The sequence below is a fragment of the Pygoscelis adeliae genome, unplaced genomic scaffold (assembly GCF_000699105.1).
Source record: "Pygoscelis adeliae isolate BGI_AS28 unplaced genomic scaffold, ASM69910v1 Scaffold316, whole genome shotgun sequence".
Taxonomy (NCBI): domain Eukaryota; kingdom Metazoa; phylum Chordata; class Aves; order Sphenisciformes; family Spheniscidae; genus Pygoscelis; species Pygoscelis adeliae.
In genome coordinates, this window is record NW_008824905.1 from 606,702 (window position 1) to 631,903 (window position 25,202).

General features: G+C 41.7%; 2 protein-coding genes across 2 annotated transcripts in view; both read left to right on the forward strand.

Annotated features, from left to right (window-relative positions):
• The window catches only part of MTHFD2L (methylenetetrahydrofolate dehydrogenase (NADP+ dependent) 2-like), a 31,509-nt gene extending 15,652 nt beyond the window's left edge, over positions 1-15,857 (forward strand). Inside the window, exons 7-9 of the mRNA XM_009324899.1 lie at positions 735-827; positions 7,375-7,500; positions 15,745-15,857. Of these exons, the coding sequence (XP_009323174.1) occupies positions 735-827; positions 7,375-7,500; positions 15,745-15,857 (332 nt within the window). The remainder of the gene's footprint in view (positions 1-734; positions 828-7,374; positions 7,501-15,744) is intronic.
• A 3,906-nt stretch (positions 15,858-19,763) lies between these two features.
• The window catches only part of EPGN (epithelial mitogen), a 7,650-nt gene continuing 2,211 nt past the window's right edge, over positions 19,764-25,202 (forward strand). The window contains exons 1-2 of the mRNA XM_009324884.1: positions 19,764-19,800; positions 20,307-20,396. Of these exons, the coding sequence (XP_009323159.1) occupies positions 19,764-19,800; positions 20,307-20,396 (127 nt within the window). The remainder of the gene's footprint in view (positions 19,801-20,306; positions 20,397-25,202) is intronic.

The following is a 25,202-nucleotide window of genomic DNA, read 5'->3' on the forward strand; positions in this document are numbered from 1 at the left end:
AGGTCCTACAAAGAGAAGAGCTTCACTTGTGATCTCCTGTTGCTGGCCAGATTATCAGCCACGTTAATTCTTGAGAGAGGGAATATCAGTAAGAAATAGTGCCACGTCATTCAACTTGAATTACCAGTTATTCCTTGAGCACCCAAAATCTGTCGAAAACACGAGCCAAAGACTAAACCTTGACTCGAGGAAAACGCTACTATGAAGTTAGGTTACAGGTACAGGGAAGGCTGTGGTCTTCCTTCCTGTCTATACAACAGAATGCCAAGGGAAGCATCCAGGGAGCTTCAGGACAGATGAATGACAAACGTGGTTGAGGACAGAGATCCGAACACGGTGATCTTGTACGTGAAGCTTTAGTTTGTGACAAGTAACTGAGTCTTATGGCACACTATACCAATTGTGCTTAATAAGGTAGACACTGGATTCCATGCTGGGTTTGCTCTGTGTAATTCCACTAAACGTAATGAAACTGAATAAGGAATAAGTCAGTCCACAGTGTATAAATGAATTAATCCTCTGAGAATTTTTAATAATAAACGTTTTTTCATATGTGTGAACAGCAAGTGTTGTGAGTGTTCTGCCTGTGCTGAAATAAACGATGTGTCCCAAGACAAATCTGATGATCATCTGTACTGTTGTTAATGTACCCAAGTCAGTCATTTGCACCTGAAAGTAAATGCTATACAGGCATTTTATATGTGACAATTAATTGGTAATCTGTTACATTTCAGGTGATGCTACAGTGACCATTACTCACAGATACACACCAAAAGAGCAGCTCAAGATCCATACACAGCTCGCTGACATTGTAATAGTAGCTGCAGGTAATACTAGTTGTTGTTAATACTCCACTCACAACGTTTAAGACCTAAAAAGTGGACTTTCGTGTCTGTGTTGGTGGCACTACTAGCTATTCCACGTTTCACCAAATAATCGGTGCTCGTGCTTGCTGAGGGTGTTGCAGTAAGTAGGATTTCTTGTTGTAAGAAGGGCAAGTGATTTGGCTCTTTGTTCTTGCCCTTCACATTTGCAGACTCATAAACTGTTTCTCGTCACAAGTGACGCCCTTCCCTTAGGGAGACTTTAGAGTGAACTCAAGATTGGGAACCAGTCAGTGCATAGTTTATACAGGTATAATTATGTAAATTAAAACATTCTCTATGCAGTGCAAAAATCATGAGTCATTGAAATTTTGACAGGAGAGTTTCTTTAAATCAGCTGGAGGCTGCATTCATAAAACAATAGTATCGTGCCCTTGCTGTTAGAATTAAGGGCAACCTTGCCAAATTAACTGGTAGTTTTGGTAACATACATTATTAATGGCTGAATTTTTATTTTATTTTTTTCTTTTGCAATTATCATGTATAGAGGAAGAGAATGGTAATTGCCTAGAGGAAGGGGTTTGAAAGATCAATGTCTATATTCTTAAAGCAATGTAGAGTGAAATACTTGCAGTTTGACTAGTCTAGAACAAAGAAACAAACAGAACTCTGCTTCTGAGCATCCTCTGTGATTTTTTTTTTTTTTACAGGTATTATAAATAGAAGTAGAAATTAATTTAAAAAAAAACAAAACCAAACAATCCAACTTACTAAAAACCGTGGTAAAATTCTGTGTTCCCTCTCAGCTCAGGATATCCTCTCTCGTACCATTTTGGAGGACTACAAGAGGATTGTGTCTTTCCTCTTTTCTTCTCCCTTCCTCCCTCTTCATCATCCTCAAGACCTAAGTCTTGCTTACTTATTTTCTAGATGAAGGCAGATAGGCACCTGTCTAAAGCTCATCACTTCCTGTGAAGCGACATGTCCTTTGCTTCAGGGCTTAACTGCACTATCTTTTTCTCATGCGAGGTCAGGAACAAGAAACAGTTCAGTTGTCCCACATGTGATTACTCAACTGTGGGCCTGACCAGAATTCACGCACTGTGAATGAAGATGATCATGTGAATGCTAACTGGAAATAAACTAATAACTTTTCATCCAAATTCATTGCTTCCAATTTAGTCATCGCTTCTGATTTTTATGCTGAACATAGTTTGTCATCAGTTATGCTTGTAGTTAAACGGTTCAGTAGTAATTCAGCCGTGTTTGTTCTTCACATGATTTTTCTCGTGCCGTTTGTAACAGGAGCATGGTACAACACTCATTACACAACACGAGATATACTTGGAGTGATGAAAAAAACCTAGGGCTAGATTGTGCAAACAGTATGCAGCCCTGCCCCCGTGGAGGCTCTGGGGTAGGTTATACTTTAGAAGGGCAGAATCCCTCCAAGGTTCTTCTTGTTACTTGAGAACTGTGCACATTGTACCTTTGGGATCACGCATTCCCTGGAAATGTGTGACCTGTTCAGTGAGGGTTGCGAAAAAGCTAATTTCTACCCTGCCAGGTAGAAACAGCTGCTGTCATAGGCCACGGTGCGAGATGTGCAAATGGAAAACAGCTTTTTGTGTGCGTCTGCATATGAGAGCAAGATTCCTATTCTCATTCTCCTCTTACCATGTAATAGGTTTAGAAGAGCCATCTGCGTTCCGGCTCCCGTTTTGGCGACTTGTTGCCGTGAGTCTGTTCATTCTGATGTGGTACATCGTCTCTGAGGAGTTTTCTGTTCGCTTGCGTTCGTGGCTTTTGTAATGCTTGAAATCAGGTGCTTCTGTTTTTACTCTTGAGTTTGAGAATACCCGTCATCATATGTTGTCTCTCATTCGCCCTCAGCCTCGGGACCGCAATTTTCCTGCTTACTTTGATTGTAACTATCCATGCAGTTTATTCCGTCCCTCTCGTTCCATCCCAGCTCCTTGCATCATAAGTTCCAACAATGCTGCTCTTGTCCAGCCTACCCCTCCCTAAAATCTGTGTCTCTGCTTCCAGGTGGAGCTTCCTGAACTCTTTCAATACTACACAGCTTTTGCATTTCTAGCCAAAGCATAATGTTTCCTCCTAAGCACACCTGGTACTTCACACCCCACCGTAGCCTTTCCTATCTTTGCCTGCTATCCCTGCCTATACAGACATTCCACGGAGTCTGTTCTTTTGCTGTCGGCCTGGACCCGTAGTAGAAGAATAAGTGCAGCTCTACCTATGGTGCTTTTATAGCCACCACAGTACTTCCAGGGCGGAGGTGGAGGTGGTAGGCAGTCTTTGACTAGTCAACCTGCTGCTTCTGCTGTCTTGGCTTTCCAGTCTGCCTTGTGAGAGAAGGCTCATCTTCCTGCTAGGTTTGGAGAGGGGGTAAAGAGGAGAAGGAACGGGAATGCCAAATGCCAGATGAAATTCTTCTGGGACTACTTGTGCTGTCCCTTGGGACATGATCTGTGGTCCTCTTGTATAGGAATTGCTGATTTGTCAGACCCTTTTATTCAGATAGTGGCTGGTTAGCTTTCTCAGGAGTTGGCTGTTTTACAGACCGTGTACCTAAGCTGGGATTAGGTAGGGCTTTGTTTCTCTCTTGTTTAAAATACGCTTCATCATTTTCTACCGATTACCAATGAAAGATTTTCCCACATTCTTCAGTCAGTGCATTTTAGGAATAGCTGCTCTAACGCTTATCTCTTCCTACTTGGTATGTAAAGTAGGCTTAAGTAAATAGATCTGCTCATTTGGTTTGGGGGTTAGTTTATTTGTTGCTATTAAGTATTTGGCCTATTATCAAACCATTTTACAAAGGGTGTAACTGTTCAGCTTCCGTTAATGTGTTTCCATCCCTATCGCGCACAGATCATTTACCCCCATAAGGCTGAGGCATTATCCAATTACCAGCCAGCTTGCAACTGATTGCATAAGAGCTTGATGAAGTAGATGCAGCCAGATGTTATCAAATGGCATAGGAAAGAATTTGAGGTCTTGGCTTGCTCAACATTAGAAGCAGAGTTTCAAGCTTGTGTCCTATGGGGGAGTGAGAAATGGAGAGCAAAGAAGGTTCTTGTATTGCCTATATCTAAATGACTAACTGGCTGTGATCCAGCACTTTAAATGAAGCCAAAGCCCTTGTATACCAGCGCCTGCCTCCAATAAAACTAAAGTCTCAAACCATATGGATTTGCTTTCTTTTTCTTCTTTTCTTCTCTCCACCTGACAGAAAGCTGCTTGGGTGGGCAGAGGGGAGCTTAGACTCCCCCTTTGGGAGATACTCTATTACTAGGATCAAGATTACTCACAGAACATAGAACTGACGGAATTGCTCAAGAAGGAAGGTGAATTGTAATTTTCAAGTTGGAATTTCCCATCTCTCAAGAGTTGGAGGTTGCATGGTAGGAAAGAAATTTAGGAGGTCATTTTAAAGTGAATACAGAGAAAAGATTGCTGCTCTTGCAATTAGGGTATGATAGGCTAATGCAGGTGATGTGTAAATACTTGATACTCTTGGCTCTCCAATAGCATGTAGTGACTTTGGTCTCAGATACTGCTTTGCGTTAATGTTCCAGGAGACGCTTCATTTGTTGTGACTGTCCATGCATAAACTTTCCGATGTCTGGTCACACACGATGCTGCTGTTTGTAAAGCAGTACTAGTACGTTTGTTCTAAGATAGCCTTTCCTGTAATTAAAACTGCTCTCTGCAAAGAGGGATCCTATTGAACTCCTGTTCTTGAAAGGGGGGTCTTTTCTGCGCATCAAGGGGAGCTGCTGGCATGCCATATAAGTCTTACCTCTAGCTTCAGCACATGGGGGGAAGCTAGATGAGATTGATCTCCTCAAAGCAAATGTGTGGTGCTACCTGCAGTTTGAAATCCCACGCGCGGTGATCTTTACAAAGTGGAAGACGTTTACTGTCCAGGACTACTGCCTTAGAAGATGGTGTTTTGCCACGCCCTTCAGTAGGTCCCAGGTCAGATTTTGTGTGTCATTCAGTTGTCTTTTTTGTACTTAAGTTGCTTCAATACCTAAATAACTGTTTTGGTGTCTCTTGCTATGTATATAGATAGATCAACTATGCTGACTGGGGACATATAGCCATTGACTCAGCTCTTCATCTGGAACTTGAAGTGACCTTTTAGGTTTTCTGGGTCCTGACTGTTGAACATCTTCGTGATGTTCATCATCGAGATGCTTTACATTTAAATGTGCCGAAGATATATGGTGCATATGAAAGAGCCGAGGAGGCTTGTTGCAGCACTCAGTTTTAGCTGGAGTTTCCTAATAGCAAAAAAATCGTACCCCAGGACACTACACAGGTGTAGCCCACTGAGAGATGATGAAGGTGTGAAGTGCTGAGGCCAGGCCCTCTTGGGTCAAGTGGGGAGATCTCCCAATTTGCTATAAATAGCAGGACATGGTGTTTTGTAGAAGCTCCTCTGTGAAAGGTCAGTGTCATGCACTGGGGTTATCAGTAACGTAGTTAAAATTGCTTATTAGTTGAGTGTGTTTCTTGAACAAAAACAGTCCCATTGTACAACTTCTGGTTTGGTTTTTTTTTTCTTTTTTGTATAGTACTAGTAGAAACTAACATAGAAAAGCCTCATCTGTCCCAGATTCAGTCTCAGGCTGCCATCCTCCACCCTTGAACAAATTTTGGTAAATGTGTTTGCCAAGTGTCAATGGCTTCATTATCTAAAGAGTACAAGAGAGAGAGCGGTGTCTTCGGCGCATCGGTAACATTTGAATGTAGGAGGTCTTCCCGGTTTCCCTTTGCTATGTCTATGTGGAAATGGTAGAAAAGCAGGGCGAGAATGGTCTTTTGAAAGCCCATCTAGTCCATACTAATGCACCAAAAGTGCTATTTTGTACATACTAGTTCAATCTGCTTTTTCAGATCTCCAGTCATAGAGATCTCCTTATTCTCTCCTCAGACTACTTGCTTCAGTGTTCCTCTGTTCTTGCGGTTAAAAAGTTCTGGACAGTGCAGCAAGGGAAACAAACTTAACTCTATTATTTTGTGTCACTTTGATCGTGGTTGTGGAAAAAAGCATAGTTCCTCTTCTTGTGCCAAAAGTTTTTAATATCCTTGAAGGCTGTCATGAGATCTAAAAGGTTACTTCTTTGCAAAGTTTCCTCATAATCCTCCTTGTTCTTGGTGTTTTATAGAGATGTGAATATCCAGATCAGAGAAGTCTAGCACCCACAGCGAGAATATGGTATCCCGGCTGATGTCATTTCTTGAAGAGATTAGGACTTCTATGTGTGTCTTGCAGTAGCATGGTTGTGTCTGTCTGTGTTCAGTTGATCTAATCTCAAATTCTTTTTCTGAAAAATCACTGCCTAACCAGTTGTATGCCGTCTTGCGTCTGTGAGGGGTAATTATTTGTATGTAAATGTGGTGTTTTTCCTTCCCTCCTGTTGAATGTCAAATGATTTTTGATGCTTTGCTTCTTTTTTCCAGTGGCACTTGAAATCTCAGCTGATCTGCTTAAAGTTCTTACCAGCTTTGTGTCATCTGTGCCTTGTGCCACTGCTAAATACTAAGTGTTCTCTACCGTTGTGGTAGTGACATTATAAACGAACACCTGGCCCTGCTGGTATTCCCTCTGCACATACTTTCATTTTCGGAAGGTACCATTGGAACCTCTTACCTGGGTACCATTACCCAGCTGGTTTTCCATCCAGTACGTTTTTCTTGCTTGCTTATGAGAAGGTCAGGTGGAGAAAGTTTTACTTGAAAGGCAGTTGCTTCTCTCCTACAGATTGAGCTGGTGCTCTTTATTATGGGTAGATCTGAGCTGGCCATTTGATTTTTTCTTGTTGTCTGTCTGTTGCTTATAAATGACAGGAATCAAAAATGAGATGGCAGGATAGATCAGGTTCTCTCACCATGCTAGTTTTGTTTTTTTTTTTGTAGCAGAGGTATTTCATGTAGTACATGTTGATTATTTCAGTGACTGCTTGAAATGTCGTGCAGCTAACAAGTCAAGTATACAGGAAATCAGAGAAGTCGAGAGTAATGCAAATCCAAAAGAGATATTAAAAAAGCAAAGATTAAAGAAGATGCCGTGGAGGTAACATACACAGCTTGCTTCAGCAGTTGACGACGCTTCTGGATCAGCAGATCTCTGACAATACTAATGGTTTCTTGTGGCTCGCAGAGCATCTTTATCGTCCAGCTTTTCTTTGGAAGTGCTATGAAAGGGACTTAGTGCCGCAAACCAGCAAGTACTTCCTTCATTGAGATCGTGTTGACTGTGTTTGTGACAGCAGGTTTACCTGAAAATACTTTGTCAAAATGAAAAAATATCACCTTCTTTTCTGATAATTACAAACTGTGTGAAACTGAGGAATAATTGTTTTCTGTGTGTGATGTATCAAGAAAAATTCAAGTGAAAGAATTATCTTTTTTTTTGTGCATACATTCCTGTGCATGCACACCCCTTGATATAATTTGAAACTGATGACCTAAGACTACCTGGCCATGTTAATCAAATATATCTTGATGATTCCAGGTATCCCAAAGTTGATTACAACTGATATGGTAAAAGAAGGTGCAGCTGTGATTGACGTAGGCATCAACCATATCCATGATCCTCTTACAGGAAAGGCCAAATTAGTTGGGGATGTGGACTTCGAAGGTCAGTGAAACACTCTTTATACAAACCTGTCGGATAAATATATTGAAGCTTGTGGGATTAATTCATGATAAATATTAGGAATAGCCAGTGTCTCAAATGAAATGACACTTGCAGGAATTTTCTCTGATTTATTTACTTAAATAAGAAAACAAACTATATGTTCGTATATCTGCTCTTAAGAAATGGTGTGTTATTTAAGAGAGGAAGTGTTACTTTTAATTACACATACCCGCAACCTTGAAGAGATGCAGATGAGCTCTCACAGCAGTGTGGTGGCAGAAGATGGTTGTCTCCAGGTTTCTTTCAACCTTTGTGAGTCCGTGTAGTGTTTCAAGAGTAAGCAATAAAAACAGTTTCTGCTCTTTCACAAGTATAGGGCCTCGTACTATCCACAGCAAATATTATTATACCGCAGCTTCTCAAGCCTCCTTTCACGCTCTCACTCTAGCTTGTATGTGAAAATGTTAACTTCTGCTTTAGAAGTATCCTTTATGCTAAGGTTTAATGTGGGTTCATCTTAAGCTGTTGAAAATCTTGGTCCAGGCAAGCCTAACAGATAAAAATTGGTGTTACATATTGATCTCTTTATGTTTAATGTGTTGCAGAGCAAGTTCACAATGTAACTTGATTAAATATCTCTGCTCTGGAGGAGCTCCAGACTGGAATAGCAGGATTGTTGCTGTTGAAAGTTAAAGCTTATTGGCAGAGTTGAGTGTGGGAAGCTTAGACAGCATTTACCCACATTATTAATGGTTCTCAACAGTTCCTTATTTTGATAAGTATGAAAATCACCCACAGGTTTTTTCACAGTTATTAACATCTTGGCTGGCATAATGTCTCTAAGCTTAATTATATTCAAAACGTATCTAGCCAGCTGTATGTATTTGGCATTACATCACTCCCTTAGTTCCTGCTGCTTTTACTCATCATGCATGATACCTGTCTGTTAAAGTCAGTGAAATTACCCGCACGAGTGTAGCTAAGTGATTGTCTCGGCATGCGTTTGGAAATATATAACTGTATGTGTACAATAGAGCTCCGGTAGAAAAATACTTTTAGAATACCACTTGGAATATTTTTTAGTTTTGTTATTCTGCTTGTACCATCACAAGTAAAAGGTTATATTTTCTGCTTTCAGAACTGAACTAAAGTACAGAGAATTTTTGGGATTTTTCGTTTGCTTTAGCAGGTATGGGAGGAAAAAAGCTATAACTTTGAGAAACATGAAATTGGATCCTTTTTGTTTGTTTTTCTTCAAATGTGAGACCTTCTGAATGTAATATAGGTGTAGATTCAGTGGCAAGGCCGTGATTCAGAGTTTCAGCAATGCACTGTATATGTCTCGTCATGTCTGCTGTGGGTTGTTCTCAGGATTTTACCTGGGGGGAGGGAAGATCCAAAAAAGAGGGAGGAACTTCAACTTGGATTATGCCACTACAGTTGCAAGGAACATTTCACTGTGCATTGCCAAAGGGAAATTGTTGTTGGTTCATTGGTATCGGTGAAAGTTTCACTAAATCTCTAACACCAAAAAAAAACATCCCAGTGTATACTTTTCTAAATATTAAAAAGTAAATCACCCTTGCCAAGTATTTGATATGGCAGTTAGGAAATGGAACAAGCTAGTGTATTAATGTAGCAAATCATTTTATCCTTGTCCTCCGTTTGATCGCTAGACTGAATTTATGTTTAAGCCTAAGTGAAAATGATTTTTGCAGGTTAAGGCCAGGTACTTAAATGGCTGGCATGACATACAGCACGTGTCAAACATTGTGTAGTCCACCAATATCTGTTGTCTCATCATCCACTTTAAGTAGAAAAATGTGGCCGTGGGGAGAGCAGAGATTTAACTGGGCTATCAGAGGTTAAATTTGATTTATAAGAAATAGATGGAAATGGCTTACTTCACCAGGTCATCTGACTGAAAATCTCCCGCAGTGGGAAATTAAGTTTATTAGATGGGTGGAAACTGTTTTGATTCAGTTGTCATATTCTAGCAATACTTGGATGCCGTCCTCTAATCTCTAGGGGGTAGGTTAGACACTAAGGTTTATTTTTCTCTTTAACCACAAAAGGATCCCATTTCAATTTTCTCTTTTTCTAACGTTGTTCATGATTAAATTCAATGTAAGAAATGCCTGGAGGAAAAAATTTCTACCACAGGCCAAGCGAATTTGATAGCTGCTCAAAAGGTGAGTTCTGAAGTTTAGAAATCTGTTCTAAAAACTGCATTTGTTTGAGTCACGTCCGCTTCTGCTGTAGGCAACAGAGTTGCATGCAGTCACCCGCAGCCAGAGACCTTGCCCTTGACAGCGCATCCGACAGTGGGCTGAGGACTGACCACTGGCATATGCTGGTGTATGCGCTCTCAAGCCAAGGAACACACTTTGCCTGTCCTTGGTAGATGAGGAGGAGCAACAAGATTGTTTAGTTTACTTATAAAAATTTAACAGTATCAGACTTGTGCGTATCACTATTACAGCTGCTATAATGGTTGGCTTGGTCGTGATGGCATTGGGGTACCTCTGTGCTTGTCAGGCTTAACTGTTTATTTTGGGCAAAAATCCCAGGCTGTATTACACAACGTCTTTAAACAGTATTTGTGATTTCCCCCATCCCCATATGTCCTCTTTATTTTGACATTCCAAACTGTGTCCGCATCAAAAAAGGGAATTTTTTTTATCCAGAATAGTTTACTGTGCAGTTCCAAGGTATCTAAAAGAACAAGACAGGAAAACACGGTGCATGTGGAGGTCAACTGCGAAGCGCTGAGGTACCTAGGCTGATATTTAAGGATATCTTAAACTGCGTGTGCATCTCTCCATAAATAACCAGCACAGCACGTTCAGTGTACCCCTATTTATGTTAAGAATTTAGCAAATTATATGGTCCAGGGAGGGGACGTTTTGGAGCTTCTGAGAGCCACAAGAGGGAGGGTGAAGTGACAGGAAGAAGGAGAAGCGGTGGCATCCTTAGATTATTGCCAGCGCCATTTTAGTCACTTTCGGGCAGCAAGCTTCAGTCACAGAAAGGGAGCCATGTTTCTATGACCAGGGTAACGCATGTGTGGGTGTACTTGGCCCTGTTTTATAGGGCTTTTGTTGCCACAGCAATAATGCTAAGGGGGGAGGAGGGCTACAGTGACCAGGAATGTGAAATAAAGCAACAGCTTACACAGAGCATTTAACTGGAACAGCTTTTTTTGGGTGGAGCACCATTTCTAGGAGTGACTGGTAGAGCAGGGTAGTAACCTTTGAAACCGGAACTGGAAATGCCCGTGAAACCAAAGTGTACCCAACTCGAGTGGGGTTTGCTTTAAATGCTGCCTAAATTTCTTCATGCTTCGTCCCATATCTTTGACAAGCAGACGGTAATGCTGGGTTTTGAGTCTTTATTGGATGCCTATATAGAAAAGAAATCCTTTATGCAAGACCTTCGTAGGTGATGTTGTTGCGGTATCAGTGGAGAGGTTTATAAATGAGAATTGTTCTCTCGACTCATCTGTTCTGCACAGCCTAGGCAATGTAAAAGAGATTCTGGAAAATGGGTGCCACCGGGAGCAGGGAGGGTTCCCGGCACTGAGTAGCAGAAAAGAGTGCCTCAACAAATGATCGTTATGGTGAAGGGTGGTGGGCGTATATTATGAATTTCCTTTGAATGAGGGATAAATGTATGTAGTGAATGCAGGGAAACCGGGGAAATGGCATGTTGGATACTATTAAGGTGGAGAATGGACCCAATTCACATATCGCTTCTGGATAGACCAAGTGTACCAAAAAGAAAGAATCGGTTGAATGAAAACCAGGGAAACGTATCCTGTCCTCATCAGCTACAGGACTAATGACTACAAAGTAATCGGGCAAGTTGACAAGTTTCTTGAAACTTGTTTATGTAGGTCAAGAGACTTGCCGCGATAATGTTTGAACCCAATTTCTTAATGGAAACGGTGGTGCTGCAGTTGTAGCTTAGCTACAGTTCGCGGGAAACCCAGGCTTTGTGACAGCAGTCACTTCCGACGGTTGGTTGCTGCTGCTTTGCGTTTGTTGTGTTACCTTCCAGGCTGTAGGCTTCTCTTCAGATTATTGAATCCTTTCCAAATTATCTCTCTGTACAGCTTTTCCGAACAGCAGTTGTGAAAATAGAACACGGATGTTCCAGCTGCTTTTGCTGTAGCTTTTGTTAGTTAATTTCTCAGTTGATTTTGAAGACCTGACATTCATTTTGCAATTAATCAAAGTCCAGTCTGTGTAATCTCGTCACCTTATTGCTGCTCTGCAAAAATCAGGGGAAGCATTGCCTGTTGTTATGCTCCACTAGTGCAAGAAATAAATAAGAATGTTAGCATTAGGCTGTGACTGCCAGAAGGCCAGACTGACCGATTGCTAACTGCTGGCGGTAAGCTGCTGGATGGCCAGGTCTAGGTACTCCTTTGCAGAAGAGTATGTCGTGCAGGGATGTAAGTAAGTCATCTTTGCTATCTTGCATTTCTGCTGCCACTGCCTGTTATCCCAAGGCTAGAGCGATATCCCATCCCCTTGTCTGTCCTAATTAGCTGAATGCAAAGACGCTGTTGTGCATAATTTTACGCTGGATTTTTCTGCCCAATATGCCTTTGTTGCTTGGCTTTTAGAGGTACTGGAGGAGGAAAGATGTATGCACTATTAGAATTACAGTACTGGGCCATAATTCCTTCGTTTTCCTTTTTATTGCTGTTAAAATCGCTGCAGTAAGAAAAACAGGGATAAGATCAGAAAGAAGGAACTAAGAGAAATGGGGTAGATGGTTGCTGGTTGATATCCCACAGTGCGTAGTGAGAAGAGTCCCAGAATATGTAGAGCAGAACATGGGCTATCTACTGTGATTGCCGAGCACGTGATTTGCACTTATGCAGTGCTGCGGGGATAGAGTGATCCAGAGTAGCTTTACAGGGACTAATAAAGCTGTGTGCAAACAGTGCTTAGGCAGGAATTACTCTGCATCATTTAATGCAGATGCACAAGACCCAGAACTGCCTTCAGGTTGAGACTTGCCCTTGGTTTGTGTGATTAACCCTATTAGGTGTCTGATGTCCTTAGCTTTAAAGGAACCTAGGAATGAAGGGCTGTTTCCAAAGCAGTGGATCCTGTTTTTCAAGGAAACAATCTACATTTCTTTTCTTCTGAAGAATCAAAGGAAGATTTTAAGGTTCTACAGAAGCTGCAAAATAGCAGCTCCTCCCCCATAGGCACCTAATTTGCATACCAACATTTTCCAGGTTGGCAGAGGAATGCCTGGGAGAACAGCATGCATCTCGAGAAAGCAGACTTAAAGCTAGGGTCAAAGTTATACTATCGCTGAGAAGCAGAAACAAGACCTTCTGAAGGAACCGACAGTGCAGCACCCTACTTGCCGACATGAGATAGGTCACACTGAAGCGTTGTCTTAGAACTGTGCTTTGGCCTACTACACTTCACGAACAAAGGAAAACCTATTTACATTTTTGAGGGCCAGGTTATTTTTCCCCCTTTGGTCGCCGGCATTTATCTTGGAAAATTGCATTCACCATATCTGTATTTACTCTTACGGATGGAAACTTATCAGATGGTAGTTTCCCCAACACAGACACCTGTTGTGCATTTAAAAATCTGGATCAGCTTTTGTGAATAAGCTGTCCGGGTGGTTTTATGCTAGCTGATACAAAATATGTCTTCTGCCACACTGACCCACAGGGATTTCCATAATGATAGACTATGGGTAGAGAAATTCCGCAACAACTTGTGAAAACAGTGTACTGTGTGTTTACTGCTGAGTACGGTTACTAACACTAGAGGCAATGAATGTTGTACACGATATTCATTAGAAGGCTTTCTTTAGGTAAGGCATGGTCCGATTGTGGATTGTACCTCTTTGTAAATAAGATAGGAGTAGTTTGAATAATACCACAAAAAGAGGTATGTAACATTGCCATGGAAACGAACTTATTTCAATTTAACATAGAAAATATTTTAGGCATTTCAGTTGCTGTGTTGACTTCTGATGTGGGTACATTTCAATAATTATGACATTAATCTGGGAATTCGTAGTAACTGTATTAACCGTAAACACCAATCTCGAATGGTAGGTAGGTCAAAATAGTATAACTATTAAAAAGACAAATTCTTTGAGTTTGAGAATATTAAGAATAACTGTCATAGGAGATCTTAATTCATTTGTTACAATTTACATGTAAAAAACCCTCCCGCATTGCAGTTGGCTTACCTTTCCAAACATTTTAACAGTATATCTGGTGGTACTTGAGTAATTAAAACCGTCCCAGTTGTAATTACCATCTGTCCTCAATGAGGCTTAATCTGCTGTTCTTCAGTTCAGTGAGATATTCGCTGTTATGGCGAATTTGCATTCTGCAAATGCTCTTGTTAGGACCTTGCCTTGGGGAGTTCAGACAGTGGGGTTTTTTTATTTCATTTAACGCCCCCTTAAAATCTAATAAATATTCTGTCAAAAAAACCCAATATCTAGCTTTTCAAGTTCTCTTGTAATATTTCTTTTTGTGAGACCTTGTTATTCTCAACAGTGAAGCACCACATACATTCAAGCTTGATACACTTAAAGCAGAAGCAAGTTATCTTGTTTGTTCCAAAATCAAGGTGCCTAGTTTTCCATCCATTGATCTCTTCTCATAGCCAGGTGTAGATTCTGCCCTGTAGTGACTTTGGTGGAAATGTATGTGCTTGTGTCAGAGTTACGCTTGCTCAGTTTTCTCCTGTGTATGTGTGTGTGTGCCTTTTTACAAACAATGCTTTTATAACTGGGGTACGAGTTTCCAAGAACTTATTTCTAAGCAAGCAAAAAACCATCAAACTAGCAAACAAAAAAACCTCTCACGGTGGCGCTTGAGGGAAAAAAACGTCTGTAGTAATCAGGTTAGTAATATGCCATTTGGACTAACCATTATTAGCAAATAACTGCTCATTACAGTTTGTCATGCGATGAATTCCCAGCCGGTTGCATATAATTCCTTTGCAAGTAACCTGCAATTCCAGTTGATTGCATTTTGCACGGTAGATAAGAATATCTAGTCAGGATTTATTGCTGCGTTATATTAATTCCTCGTACAAAGAGGTGAACTTGACAGGTGTTAACTTAAATGCTTAAAAAAAAAAAAATCCGTACGTATCTACCTCTTAACGCAAGCATTCAAGGAGCGTTCTAACTTTGGGTAGTCTGACGTGGTTCGTGGTTGGAGCTAATTCAGCTGTAAGAGTTTGCTTTCTGTTTGAGACTTCGGAAAGGTCTGCACCTCCACATCCTAGTTCAATATAGGCACCCTAGTAACACTGGTTTAGAAAAAGAAAAAAAAAACAAAAAGTCTTTTCTGGAGGAGCTGCGTGTTTATGGCTGAAGTTGCGATGGGAATTTTGCCACTAGAGTCTATTTTTCCTTGAAGACAACTCTCATTTTTGTTCTTTGTCCGTATTGTGAAGCAGAAAAACAAATCGACCAGGAAACTGTAGTCCCTCTGCGGTTTTAAGTTCCCTTTTGTGATCGTAGAATGTCTTTGTTAGAAGGTGCAAGCCAGAGTCGGGGTAAGAGGCTTAATAGGTGGCTTTGCTGCTGGTGCTCTGCTGTCGATTTTGATGGTTACAGCAGACTCCTGCTCTGCATGCCGCTCCTCAGGAACACACACAGTTTGGGGGGGTCATCTGTTCACCTACAGAATGAGATCCCCAGCTTCCATAGCTCTCCTGGATATTGGAGGTGAAGTATCACAGTTGGCAGATGGGGGTGATGCAAGTCCGTGCTGCCCTCCTGGGGTCGTCCTGCCCTTGCATCACCCAGATGTTCCCAGGCCAGCTGGTCAGCCAGGTCAAACAGTCAAAAACTGCCCCTTACCAAAAAAAATTGGCGGGATTAGCCTTCGATCTGTCTGACCACAGGCTGCATGAGTGTGTGTTGCTCCCACGAGGAAGGGGCAGCCTGCTGCAGGTAGGTCAGCTCGAACAGGTTGTAAAACCATGCCCCAGAACTAGCCCCTGGGTAACAATATTCAGATGAAGGAAACGACCTTGCAGCCCTGGTCCTGACTGTATTCTGTCACTACCATGGCTGTAATAAGCCTTCTGCCTTAACTTTTACCGTATTCTCCAGTAATTGCCAAGTCTCAGTCCTTTATGCTCATAGCCAGTTAGGCATATGTGGGCAACTGAAGGAAAAAGAAGTTTTGGGAAACATTCTTAGTCAATACCTTTTTCTCTTTTCTCTTAGAAGTGAAGAAGAAGGCTGGCTTTATCACTCCAGTGCCGGGAGGGGTAGGACCTATGACTGTTGCAATGCTTCTGAAGAACACACTCATAGTTGCAAAAAAGCTCATTTACTAGAGCAAGCGGGCTACCTTGGAAGAAGAATCCAAGTTGTTCTATTTATTGATACACAAAACATTTATTTTTTACTACAAAGATATTTATTTCTACATTGTATTTATTTTTTCATGTAAAGTCTGCTAAACCTGATGGTTTACAAAATGTTAAAATACTTTGTGTTTCCTCCTACTGACTTATTGTGAGCAAAAACGAATTGGAGAATGCAGCCTATGCAGATACGGTGTTGGTGGTCAATTACGTGTGTGAAAACAAAGAACGAAGCATGAATTGCAAATATACCTGTGTAGCTGGGGATGGGGTGCAATTACCAAGATCTTATAAGCACTTGGGGCCCTCTGTTTTGATCAAAGTATATAACCTAAGTTTCAACACGCTAGATATCTTTTAAAAAATATGGTTTGGGTTCTGAGGTCGTGAAGCACTCTGGGTGTAGTTTAAGTCTTAAAATATTTTTTTAAAACACTTAGAGATAGCAGCAGAAATCTTGAATCCGAAAGGAGTGAAAGACCGAAATTTTTGTTTCAGCTGCCAGGCAGTAATGTTGACGTGAATGCAAATGTTCAGTACATGTTTTAAAATACTCAAGTGAAGTGGAACACCGGTGAAATTCTGACCTTAAACATATGCAAGAGGTATACATGAATAAGTAGCTAGAATTGAGGCCAGAATTATTTTCTTTCCGTGTCTGGATTTGTTTGCCAACATGTTTTGGTGCATAATACCCTCATGCCACAAAAAAAAATGAATAGATGACTGGGCTGGATTGGACTTTAATTAGGTAGAACATAGTTAAAACTACTGTGTATGTATGTTATGTCTAATGGGGGTGTGGGGGGAGAAGAGGAAGAGGAAAGCAGATGTTTATCCTTGATAAAATATTTGTGTTGGAATTTTAAGCCATTTAATTATTCTCTTATTTTCTGAAACTGCATGAAGGGTTTTGTTGTTTGGTTTTTTTTTCAGTCCACGTTGTAAGGCTCAGCTCTGCGAATCCTTGGCTACAATGTTTTGCTGCTTAGAGAGGACTACGTGCGATAATAAGATCAGTATGTTTCTATTCTTAAAAATTTTAGTTCCAAGATGGATCTTGAATAGTCTCATGCAATGTAAACGTTCGAGTGGAGTTACTGCTAAGTCACCAGTTGAACTGAGTGTGTGCACTGTTGATGTTAAGAGCCTACCCCAATTCCCACTAAAGTCAGTGGGAGCCACTTTGGACTTTTATTTTCGTGGTTTTATCTCAGTTGGGATAACTTTTGATTTATTTGCATCAAGAGCCTTAGGTGTTTGCCAGTAGACTATAGATAACTTGAAAGGGGAAGAAAAAAAAATTGTGGCTCAATACTACTGCCGTTAAACAAAAAAAGGTGTGCTTACTGTAATAAAAGAAACAAGATGGAGCATCACTTCCGTGCTGATTGTTCTTGTGATGGACTTTCTGAGAGTTTTGTTTAAGGCAGCATTTACAAAAGAGGTTGACAGAATCATTATTAAATATATAGTGCCAATAGTCCAGACGCTTGCTTATCTGTTGAAATTTAAGCGGTAGTGTAAATGTTAGGATAATCAAGGTGCCTATGGAGATAATACTTAGACTGATCAAGCTATCATTGACTAATGTGGAATAAAACTTGTTCACTGTTATGTTAGTCTTGGTGAAAAATTTTAATACAGTTTTGGGGGTGGTTGTGTTTTTTCTTTTTTTTATCAGTGTTAAGAGTGGAGCGAATGGAGGTCTTTTGCATGCTCAGTCATTACTTTTTTTCATGTTTACGTTGCAGTTCTACATTTGTATTGGTTTTCTTCGATTTAGCTATAATCATCTCTGCATTTTTTTTTTTTTGGCAGAATAACAATTTATGGCATTTTGCTTAAGTCACTTGAGTGAGTCTGCCTCTTTCACGTCCTACAAACAGTTTATTGTACGCTTTAAGGTTTTCCTCTTTTCGCCTATGGTGGATTACATAAAAGCCAGTGAGACTGAGGTTTCAGTCAACGCCATGCTATTTTCGGAGCTGCCGGACACATCTGTGAGAGTGTTCTCCACTGGGAGAACATCAGAAGGAGTATCCAGAGGGAAGGGCCTATTAACCAACGCAAAAAGCATGCTCGTGTGCCAGTCCTGGTCAAGTCCAGTCCAAGCATGAACGCCCTGTGGCGGACAGAGGCACGGCCTTATCCACTGAAGCCTTCTCACAGGCCTACCGCACCCAGCTGTATTGCCTAATGAGAAAGCCACCTCTCGGATTCAAGCCGGATTAAGCTCCCATTGTGTAGATGTGTGTTGAAAGCAAGGCTCGTGAGACTTAACCCTGCTCGGGACTGATAGCAGAGGTTATCCAGGTAGGCATAAACACTCCTGTTGATCCAGGGAGTGCGCAAGCTGCACTCGATCAGTGTGCAGGCATGCAGCAATTCAGGATAGCGAAGGAAGGGAAAAGCCTCTTGGAATGCAGTCGATGAGCAGGAGAACGCGTAATTAAAATGTGCATAACTAGCTTGTGTTTTTCCCTTAACATGTGAAGTGGTTAGATTTAATCCTACAGATCACTGAGGAGAGTGCAGCGTTGAGGGAGAACTTGAGCTGACCAGAGTTATTAGATCATTTATCAGAAAATTTTTGGCTTGAAAATATAAAAATTGTGAAATGTTTTTGTTGGTTGCAGCTCACAGTTGAGAAAGCGAAAGTTGTTGCTGGGGCGAAGTGTGTGTATCTCCTTCGGTGAGAGTCGGGTTGTTGGGGTGTGTGTGTACATTATTGAACTGGGCCTTTCTGATGATCTGCTGTAGCGTGTTTGGCTACCTAAGTACCCTTCAGAGAGACCAGTCCTAGTTGTTCCAAGCTGCCTATGACCAAGGAAGTTGAACAGCGTTTTGGGGCTGTGGAGAGTGGTTTAGCATAAGAAATGTGTATGACAGGTATGTCTTGGAGACCTACAAACACTTTATGTGAAAAGTATGATGATTCTCACTATGCACACCCACTTCCTTGAAAAGGTGGAGATGGGCTTTTCTGGCAGTATAGTGACAGGACTAACAAAGGGATCGCCTGATAAAGGAGGCAACAGTTTACCTGCTCTTTCAGTCTGTGTTTTCTCAGCACCTGTCCTTTGCCAGCTTTTGACTTCTGCCCCGCACAACCGTGCGTAGCTCCAGCCAGCAATGCCAGGCCTTGCGCTGGGCTGGTAGCCTGCCTTGCTTCAGAGTGTTGTGCACATGGGAAGGCTGAATGATTAGCATGCCCCTCGGGCTCGCCAGAGCCTGTGATCAAAGGCCTCTTGCTGGCAGTCACTGATGGAGAACATCATCCATTATCTTTGTGTCTGATCACTTTCTAATCTCTGCGCTAGCTGTTCTCGCAGTTCTTCTTCTGGATGGCAGGGAACTGAGGTACGGGGAGGACCAAGGGAGGAACACAAGCGAAGCAGGGGCTGGTCCCTGGACCCTGAACTCCAGAGTAGCATCCTGAATGCTGACTATCCTCCTGGAAGTAACACAAGACCTCTATTGCTAAGGGAAAGAAAGATCACGTTTTTCACACTACGTCATTTTTCATTTTGTTCATCTCTGTTTTGCTGTGTTTCGTTGATCTGCTCTGGCAGATACCAGGTGTCTTTTTAAAACTGTATCTTTGTATGCACAATTATGCCCACAGGTAATAGGAAACCAGGGTTTCAAAAGAAAACCTGATCCCATTGCTAGATAATAGCAGTTTCCTAAATAAATGTGTGGTTGCCCCGGGCGTTGAGGTTGTTGCCAGATGCACCTTTTTTTGATTGGTGAGAACAGCAGATGACGCTTCATGGCATATAAGTGCAAGAGAAAACACGAGAGCACAGATAAGCAGAGCAAGCGAACCACCTGGAAAGAAGAGTTGAGAAGGTGTTAAAGCAGCTGCTTGCCATGGCATTTGGAATGCTAATCTATATTTTGCTGAAAGGTAGGTTTGGAGGAGGCTTTTCAATGTTGTAAGATACAAGGCTTTGTTGAACAATAGTTCGCTCTTTCTGAAATAAGTGGTAGGGGTGGGAAGCATGCAAAGACATTGCAAAGCAGAATTACTTTAGCAATTTTAAACCTCGATGAAATTTTAACTGATAGGGTGTAATTTGGACTCTTTGGAAAGAAGCTACTTAGACTGGTAAATAGGTGTAACATCGTAGTATATTACAAGTATCTGTGTCGTAAATTGCTTGAGATAATAGAATGGAGAACAGAAAGGATATGTATTTTGGAAATTTGCAAACAGTAGTTTGTTTCCCCACAATCATAATTATGCTGTGGCAAAAGGAAGTTTGAGGCAAGAATGTTTTAAATGAATTGTTATTATATTGCTGCATCATATCAGAATTGTACTAAGTGGGTACGTGTTTTCTGGATGAAATGAACTTTGAATAGATATACTGAGTTTTTCTGTTACAGTAAGCATCTATTTGCATTACACAGCAATGGGGACACTGAGTGAGGAGTCAGCTGTTACTGTTTCATCCCTCAGCACAGACTTATGGAATAACTGGACAAAAAACAACGCTGAAGGTATTTCTTTTTTGTTCTGTTTGTCTCTATTAAACAGCTGCTTAAGAAAAGAAACACCAAAACAAAGAAACAACAGCAAAATCTATTATGATGATAGCTTCTATAGTGCTCCTGTCACTTGGACACTGTTTAATTTTGTGTGTGTGTTATTTGTGAGATGAGCTGCTTTCTTCATGGAGCCTTAAAAATCTCTCTGAAGTAATAGCTGCCACTCAGCTGGGGTAGACTCAGCGTTGACCAGCTAAAGGATTGTTTATCCAAAGTCAGTTATAATTTGAAGAAGATACTTTAAGGCTAATTGGGATAGATGATCTGCATTTCTGACAGCCATTTCTGTTATTTTTAACTAGTGCTTGGTTTCTAGCTGTCTTCAGCGTGAATCTTTACGCACACAAGTCAGAATGCAGCAAGCGTAACTTCAAGTGATGCCTTTCATTACTGTTACTCAGTAGTTTCTTTCTCTGCTGAAGTTTTGCTTTCGGCTATTGCAGCTTCCACAGCCCTCTTCAGAGTGCTAGCTCTCTCTTTTCTTTCTTTTTTCCTTTTCTGACTGAAATGTGAACTCAAGCTATTTACCTGCCAACATCTGAGACCAGAGCGCTGTGTTTATCCTGCAAGCTGCATTCTTGATGTTACTTCAGGTGCTAGTGATGTCATTACTTTTGGAGAACTGTGCGATCTGGAACTGAGGTTTTGGCAGGTCAGTAAAGGAGGAAAGGATTTTAACTGTGATACTTATTAATGACTTTGTACTTGAAAAAGAACATAAACACGCATACAAATCATCTTCTGTAATTGTAAGTCATCACAGGATGTCTTAAAAGCTTTTCTTAGTAGATCCATATGCTTTTTACTTTTCTCATAACAAGTTAAACTGTTCTTTTTTTTTGTCTCATTTGTCATAGTGGTACAGTGTTATAGATATGTATACATTCATCCGTACATATACTCTATATGTGGGTTTCATCTATATGCATGTAAAATATATGTATGTGAAGTCAAGATGTTGATTTTTGACTGCAATAGTTTGATTTATCAGCGCAGCACTGTGGTCTGGTGTAGTGGTTTTGTCTGTGACACGATTCTTCCAGAGTTGCATACAGCAAACAGGAGTATAATGAAGTAGAAATATGCTGTGACTCGTTAAGTACCTTGTTAGTATTATTTGTAGAAAGCAGGAGTTGTGGGTCATGTTTTAACAAATAAGAGGCTTATTGACAGGGACACAGACATGTCTGTAATTGTCCCATGTGCCTTTATGCTAGCTGTGGCTGTGCAAGTCAACTAGATACCAGCGCTTTTAGTTGAGAGTGTGTTCCCCTCAAAGGTAGAAGGAAATTCACAAACATAGTAGCACACATGTACACGGGTAGTTAAAAGTATGTTTTGGTGGACCTTTTGCAAAGCCACTGAAAAGTTAGAAAATAGCATTTCCAGAAAGAAGGCTGAAAAGAAATGCTTAAAGAGTCACCAAAGAAACTGGCTGTATCTCTCAAGTTTTCTTGTAGCTCCTGTTCCTGTGCAAGTCTATAGTAAGGTTTTTAATCAAGGTTAGGTAATACTGGATCCTAAGAAAATGAATTCCTGGTTAAGTATCACTGGAGGAACTGACAGTTCGTTGTGGGATTGCGAGTCCTCTGGGGACTGAGGTGCAGTCTGTGGAAAACCATTAACTTCTGCTCAATCCAGTTGCCTCCTATTATTTACGAGATCGTGTCCTACTTCCTTATTTTATGTTACGTAGGCTTTACTTGTCACCCGTGCTGGGGCTAGGAAACGTTAGGCTCGGTGATCAGCCGGGGGGAAGAGGCGGTGGGGAGGATGTCTGGCTGGGAGCTGACACGGCAGGGATAAAGAACTTGTGATGCTGTTTGGGCTGAAGGGGAGCCTCTGTAGCAAAATGGGCAGCTAGGAGTAGGGAAGGGCTTGGTTTTACCGGGGAAAAAAAAGAGATCCCTTCATTGCCATGAGCTGCTGCTTCTGTGCAGCCTGTAAGGGAGGCCCTGAACCTGGGGCTGACCCTTTCCCTCCCTCCCCGTTCTGACTCTCCCGTTCCTCCCTGACGCACCATGCTTGAAGGCTGAGCTGTCGTGGTCTTAGTGGCTGACTCTTTTTTGTTGCCAGTCTGTCAGTTTTGGCATGCCCAGGCTTCCAAGTGCCTGTAGTTTTGATTTCATGTCAGATCTTGCCAAGTGTATCTGTTTGAATGACTCAGTTGCAGGCAACTGTCAAGTGCTTACACAGCATGCTTTTCTTTCCTCACGTGACATGAAAGGGCACATGGATGTGTTTATTCAACAGCTTATTTAGTATCTAGGTGGATAATATGATATGAATTAGCATAATACTCTGGGATGGGTTAGAAAATAGTTCTTTTTGTTGTCAAGACTCATCATTCTTTCAGAGGTAATTTGTACTTTTGCAATGTCAGAATAATTAGCACTTAGAATTTTTGTGTGTACATTTAAGATCTGCTTCTGCAACCCACAATGGACAAAGCTCTTGCTTCTGACAACGAGGGAGGAATGTATTGTTCGTTTGTCACCTGCGCAGCAAGATGTTTGTCTCAAATGCTTTCTAGGCAGGCTTCTGCTCTAGGCTGACCTTTGTTTCTAATGACAGTACTAACTTTCACGGCACTCAGGGGAAGAGGTTTTGCGTACTTGCACCAAGCGAGGTTTCTTCCAGACGTTGGTAGATGGAAGGCTGCCACCTCTCGGCAGCGGTGGGGTAAACGAGGAGGGATGTTCTGGCTGCGTGAATCGGCCTGGTGGAAGTTTGAATAGAGGTGGCTGGGGATTTTGCACCTCTGGCATATAGATTTGTACTTTCCTCGCTCTTTTCACTTTCTTCGATACAAGTGAAACATTAAACCTGTGCAGGAGACATCTTCTCAGGGCCCGGTAGAAGAGGAGTACTCTGGGTGGCAGGAAACGCACATTAAAGGGTCCTGTTGGGTGGTTATGTTTAGCGGTTTCGTAGTGCGCTGTTCAGCCCCCCTTGTGCTGATGGTGATTCAAAACAGTTGGTGCTTAAGTGTTTGAGGAGAGGCATGGGGGAAGCGTGAATGTGCCTTTGCCTATTTTCTGGAACTCCTCCCTGCAGAGCTTCGGTAGCTGGTCTGCAGGTACTTTAGGCCTAAGTGAAAATGGGCTTTTGCACATCTCCTGCATCTTGGATCTCCTTGGCATGCTGAGCCCTGCAGCTGTGTTTACAAGGTGCTTTGTTTTCCATTGTGCTTTCCCCAGCAGTGAGAATCGTACAGTCCTCCTGTGCAGAAAGTAGTATCATCCATCTCTTGTCATAAAATCTGTCTTTTTTTCCTGAAATCTGTCCTTTCTTAAGTTGTTCTTCTCTTGCTTAAATCTGTCCCTCCAAGGCCTGGTCCTGTGCTGACTGTGCTCTCAGCCAACAAGTCTGTCCCTGGAGCTTGTCGGCAGCGTTCCCAGAGCCAGCCAGAAAAGAGCCAGAGCTAGATACTAGAGCTCGCGTGTAGCCAGCGCCAACTTCTTCCCTTGCAGAGTGTGTGGTTCAAGGCTATGGGTGTGTCTGCCCTACGCAGGGCTTTCTGTAGCAGAGATACCGTTTTGGTTTCAGTATATGGGGACAACCTAGCTGTGGTAGCACAGAGCTTACTGCTACGTGATGCTGCACGCATATCTGGTCTGTGAGCTGCTTCAGGTATTCCCTTGCTGCATCGTAGTGTGCGGTAGAGGTAGGGCCTCAGTCTTGGCATATCCTTTGGTGTGTATGTATTGTCACTTGATTGCTAGGCCAAAACTGTGGATTTGCCGTATAGTTTCTAGCGTTGTGTTTCTAGCTTTAGGCATGAAGAGAAACTTAAGTGATTTTTCCTTACAAGAATGAAAAAGATGCCCTTTTCTCAGCCCAGAGAAGTTCATTTTAAAGCAAGACATGTTTTTTCCACCTCTGTAGCTTTTCCTGAGAAAGTGTAGTAAACGAACTTTTTTTTTTTTTCCCAAGCAGACTTGAATTGTTACTTGTTCTCTTTAAGTCTCTTGATAAGCTGGAAGTCTGATTACTCTGTCAAGTTTTAGAGGGCACTATTTTCCAAGTAGTGTTGTTTGATCTGAGTAACAGTGATAGCATCATGTCTCTTAGGTGTCCAAACCACATGATTCATGACTGAAGTTGTGAATTGCTCTAACGTGCGGGTGTACAGTAGAGCAGCTGTTTACCATCGCTTGTCATCTCTCTGATGAAGCTGCATAAAGGATGAGGACAAAAAATCGTGTAGTTGAGCGCACAGGGGGGATTCCTGCCATTAAATGACTCAAACTGGAATTTTATCGGGAATTTAGGGGGTTGGTGGTGTTATTCCTGAAAAATGTGTCGTGGGATCTCGAGTTGCCCACAGGACAACAGCTAGAAGCTGACGTCTATCACAATGGTTTCATCAGTGTAATATCGCCAGACCTTGATTCAGCACTTAGTCAGAAAGGAAGGTTTCTGCTTGCTGTACCATTGTTTAGTCACTCTGAGCAGACCTTGTCACCTTCCTGCATGATGTTATTTTTCTTGTGTTCATAACTGAAAGCTGCTGTTGACATACACTCGGTTAGGAAATCGCCTTCATCCATCACTGAAACAGTCCCCTGAAATAGTAAGACATTGCTTGGACACCCCACCCCATCAGCAATTCCCGTAACTGGGTAGAGAGACCAGTTCAAACAGATACTTGCTTTGATGGTGAAGCTATTGAGCTTTCTCTTCATTTGCCGCACCCCTGCTCCCATGTTACAGATTCATGCCGGCCTCTGCACTCCTACACAGCAGGGTGCCTCG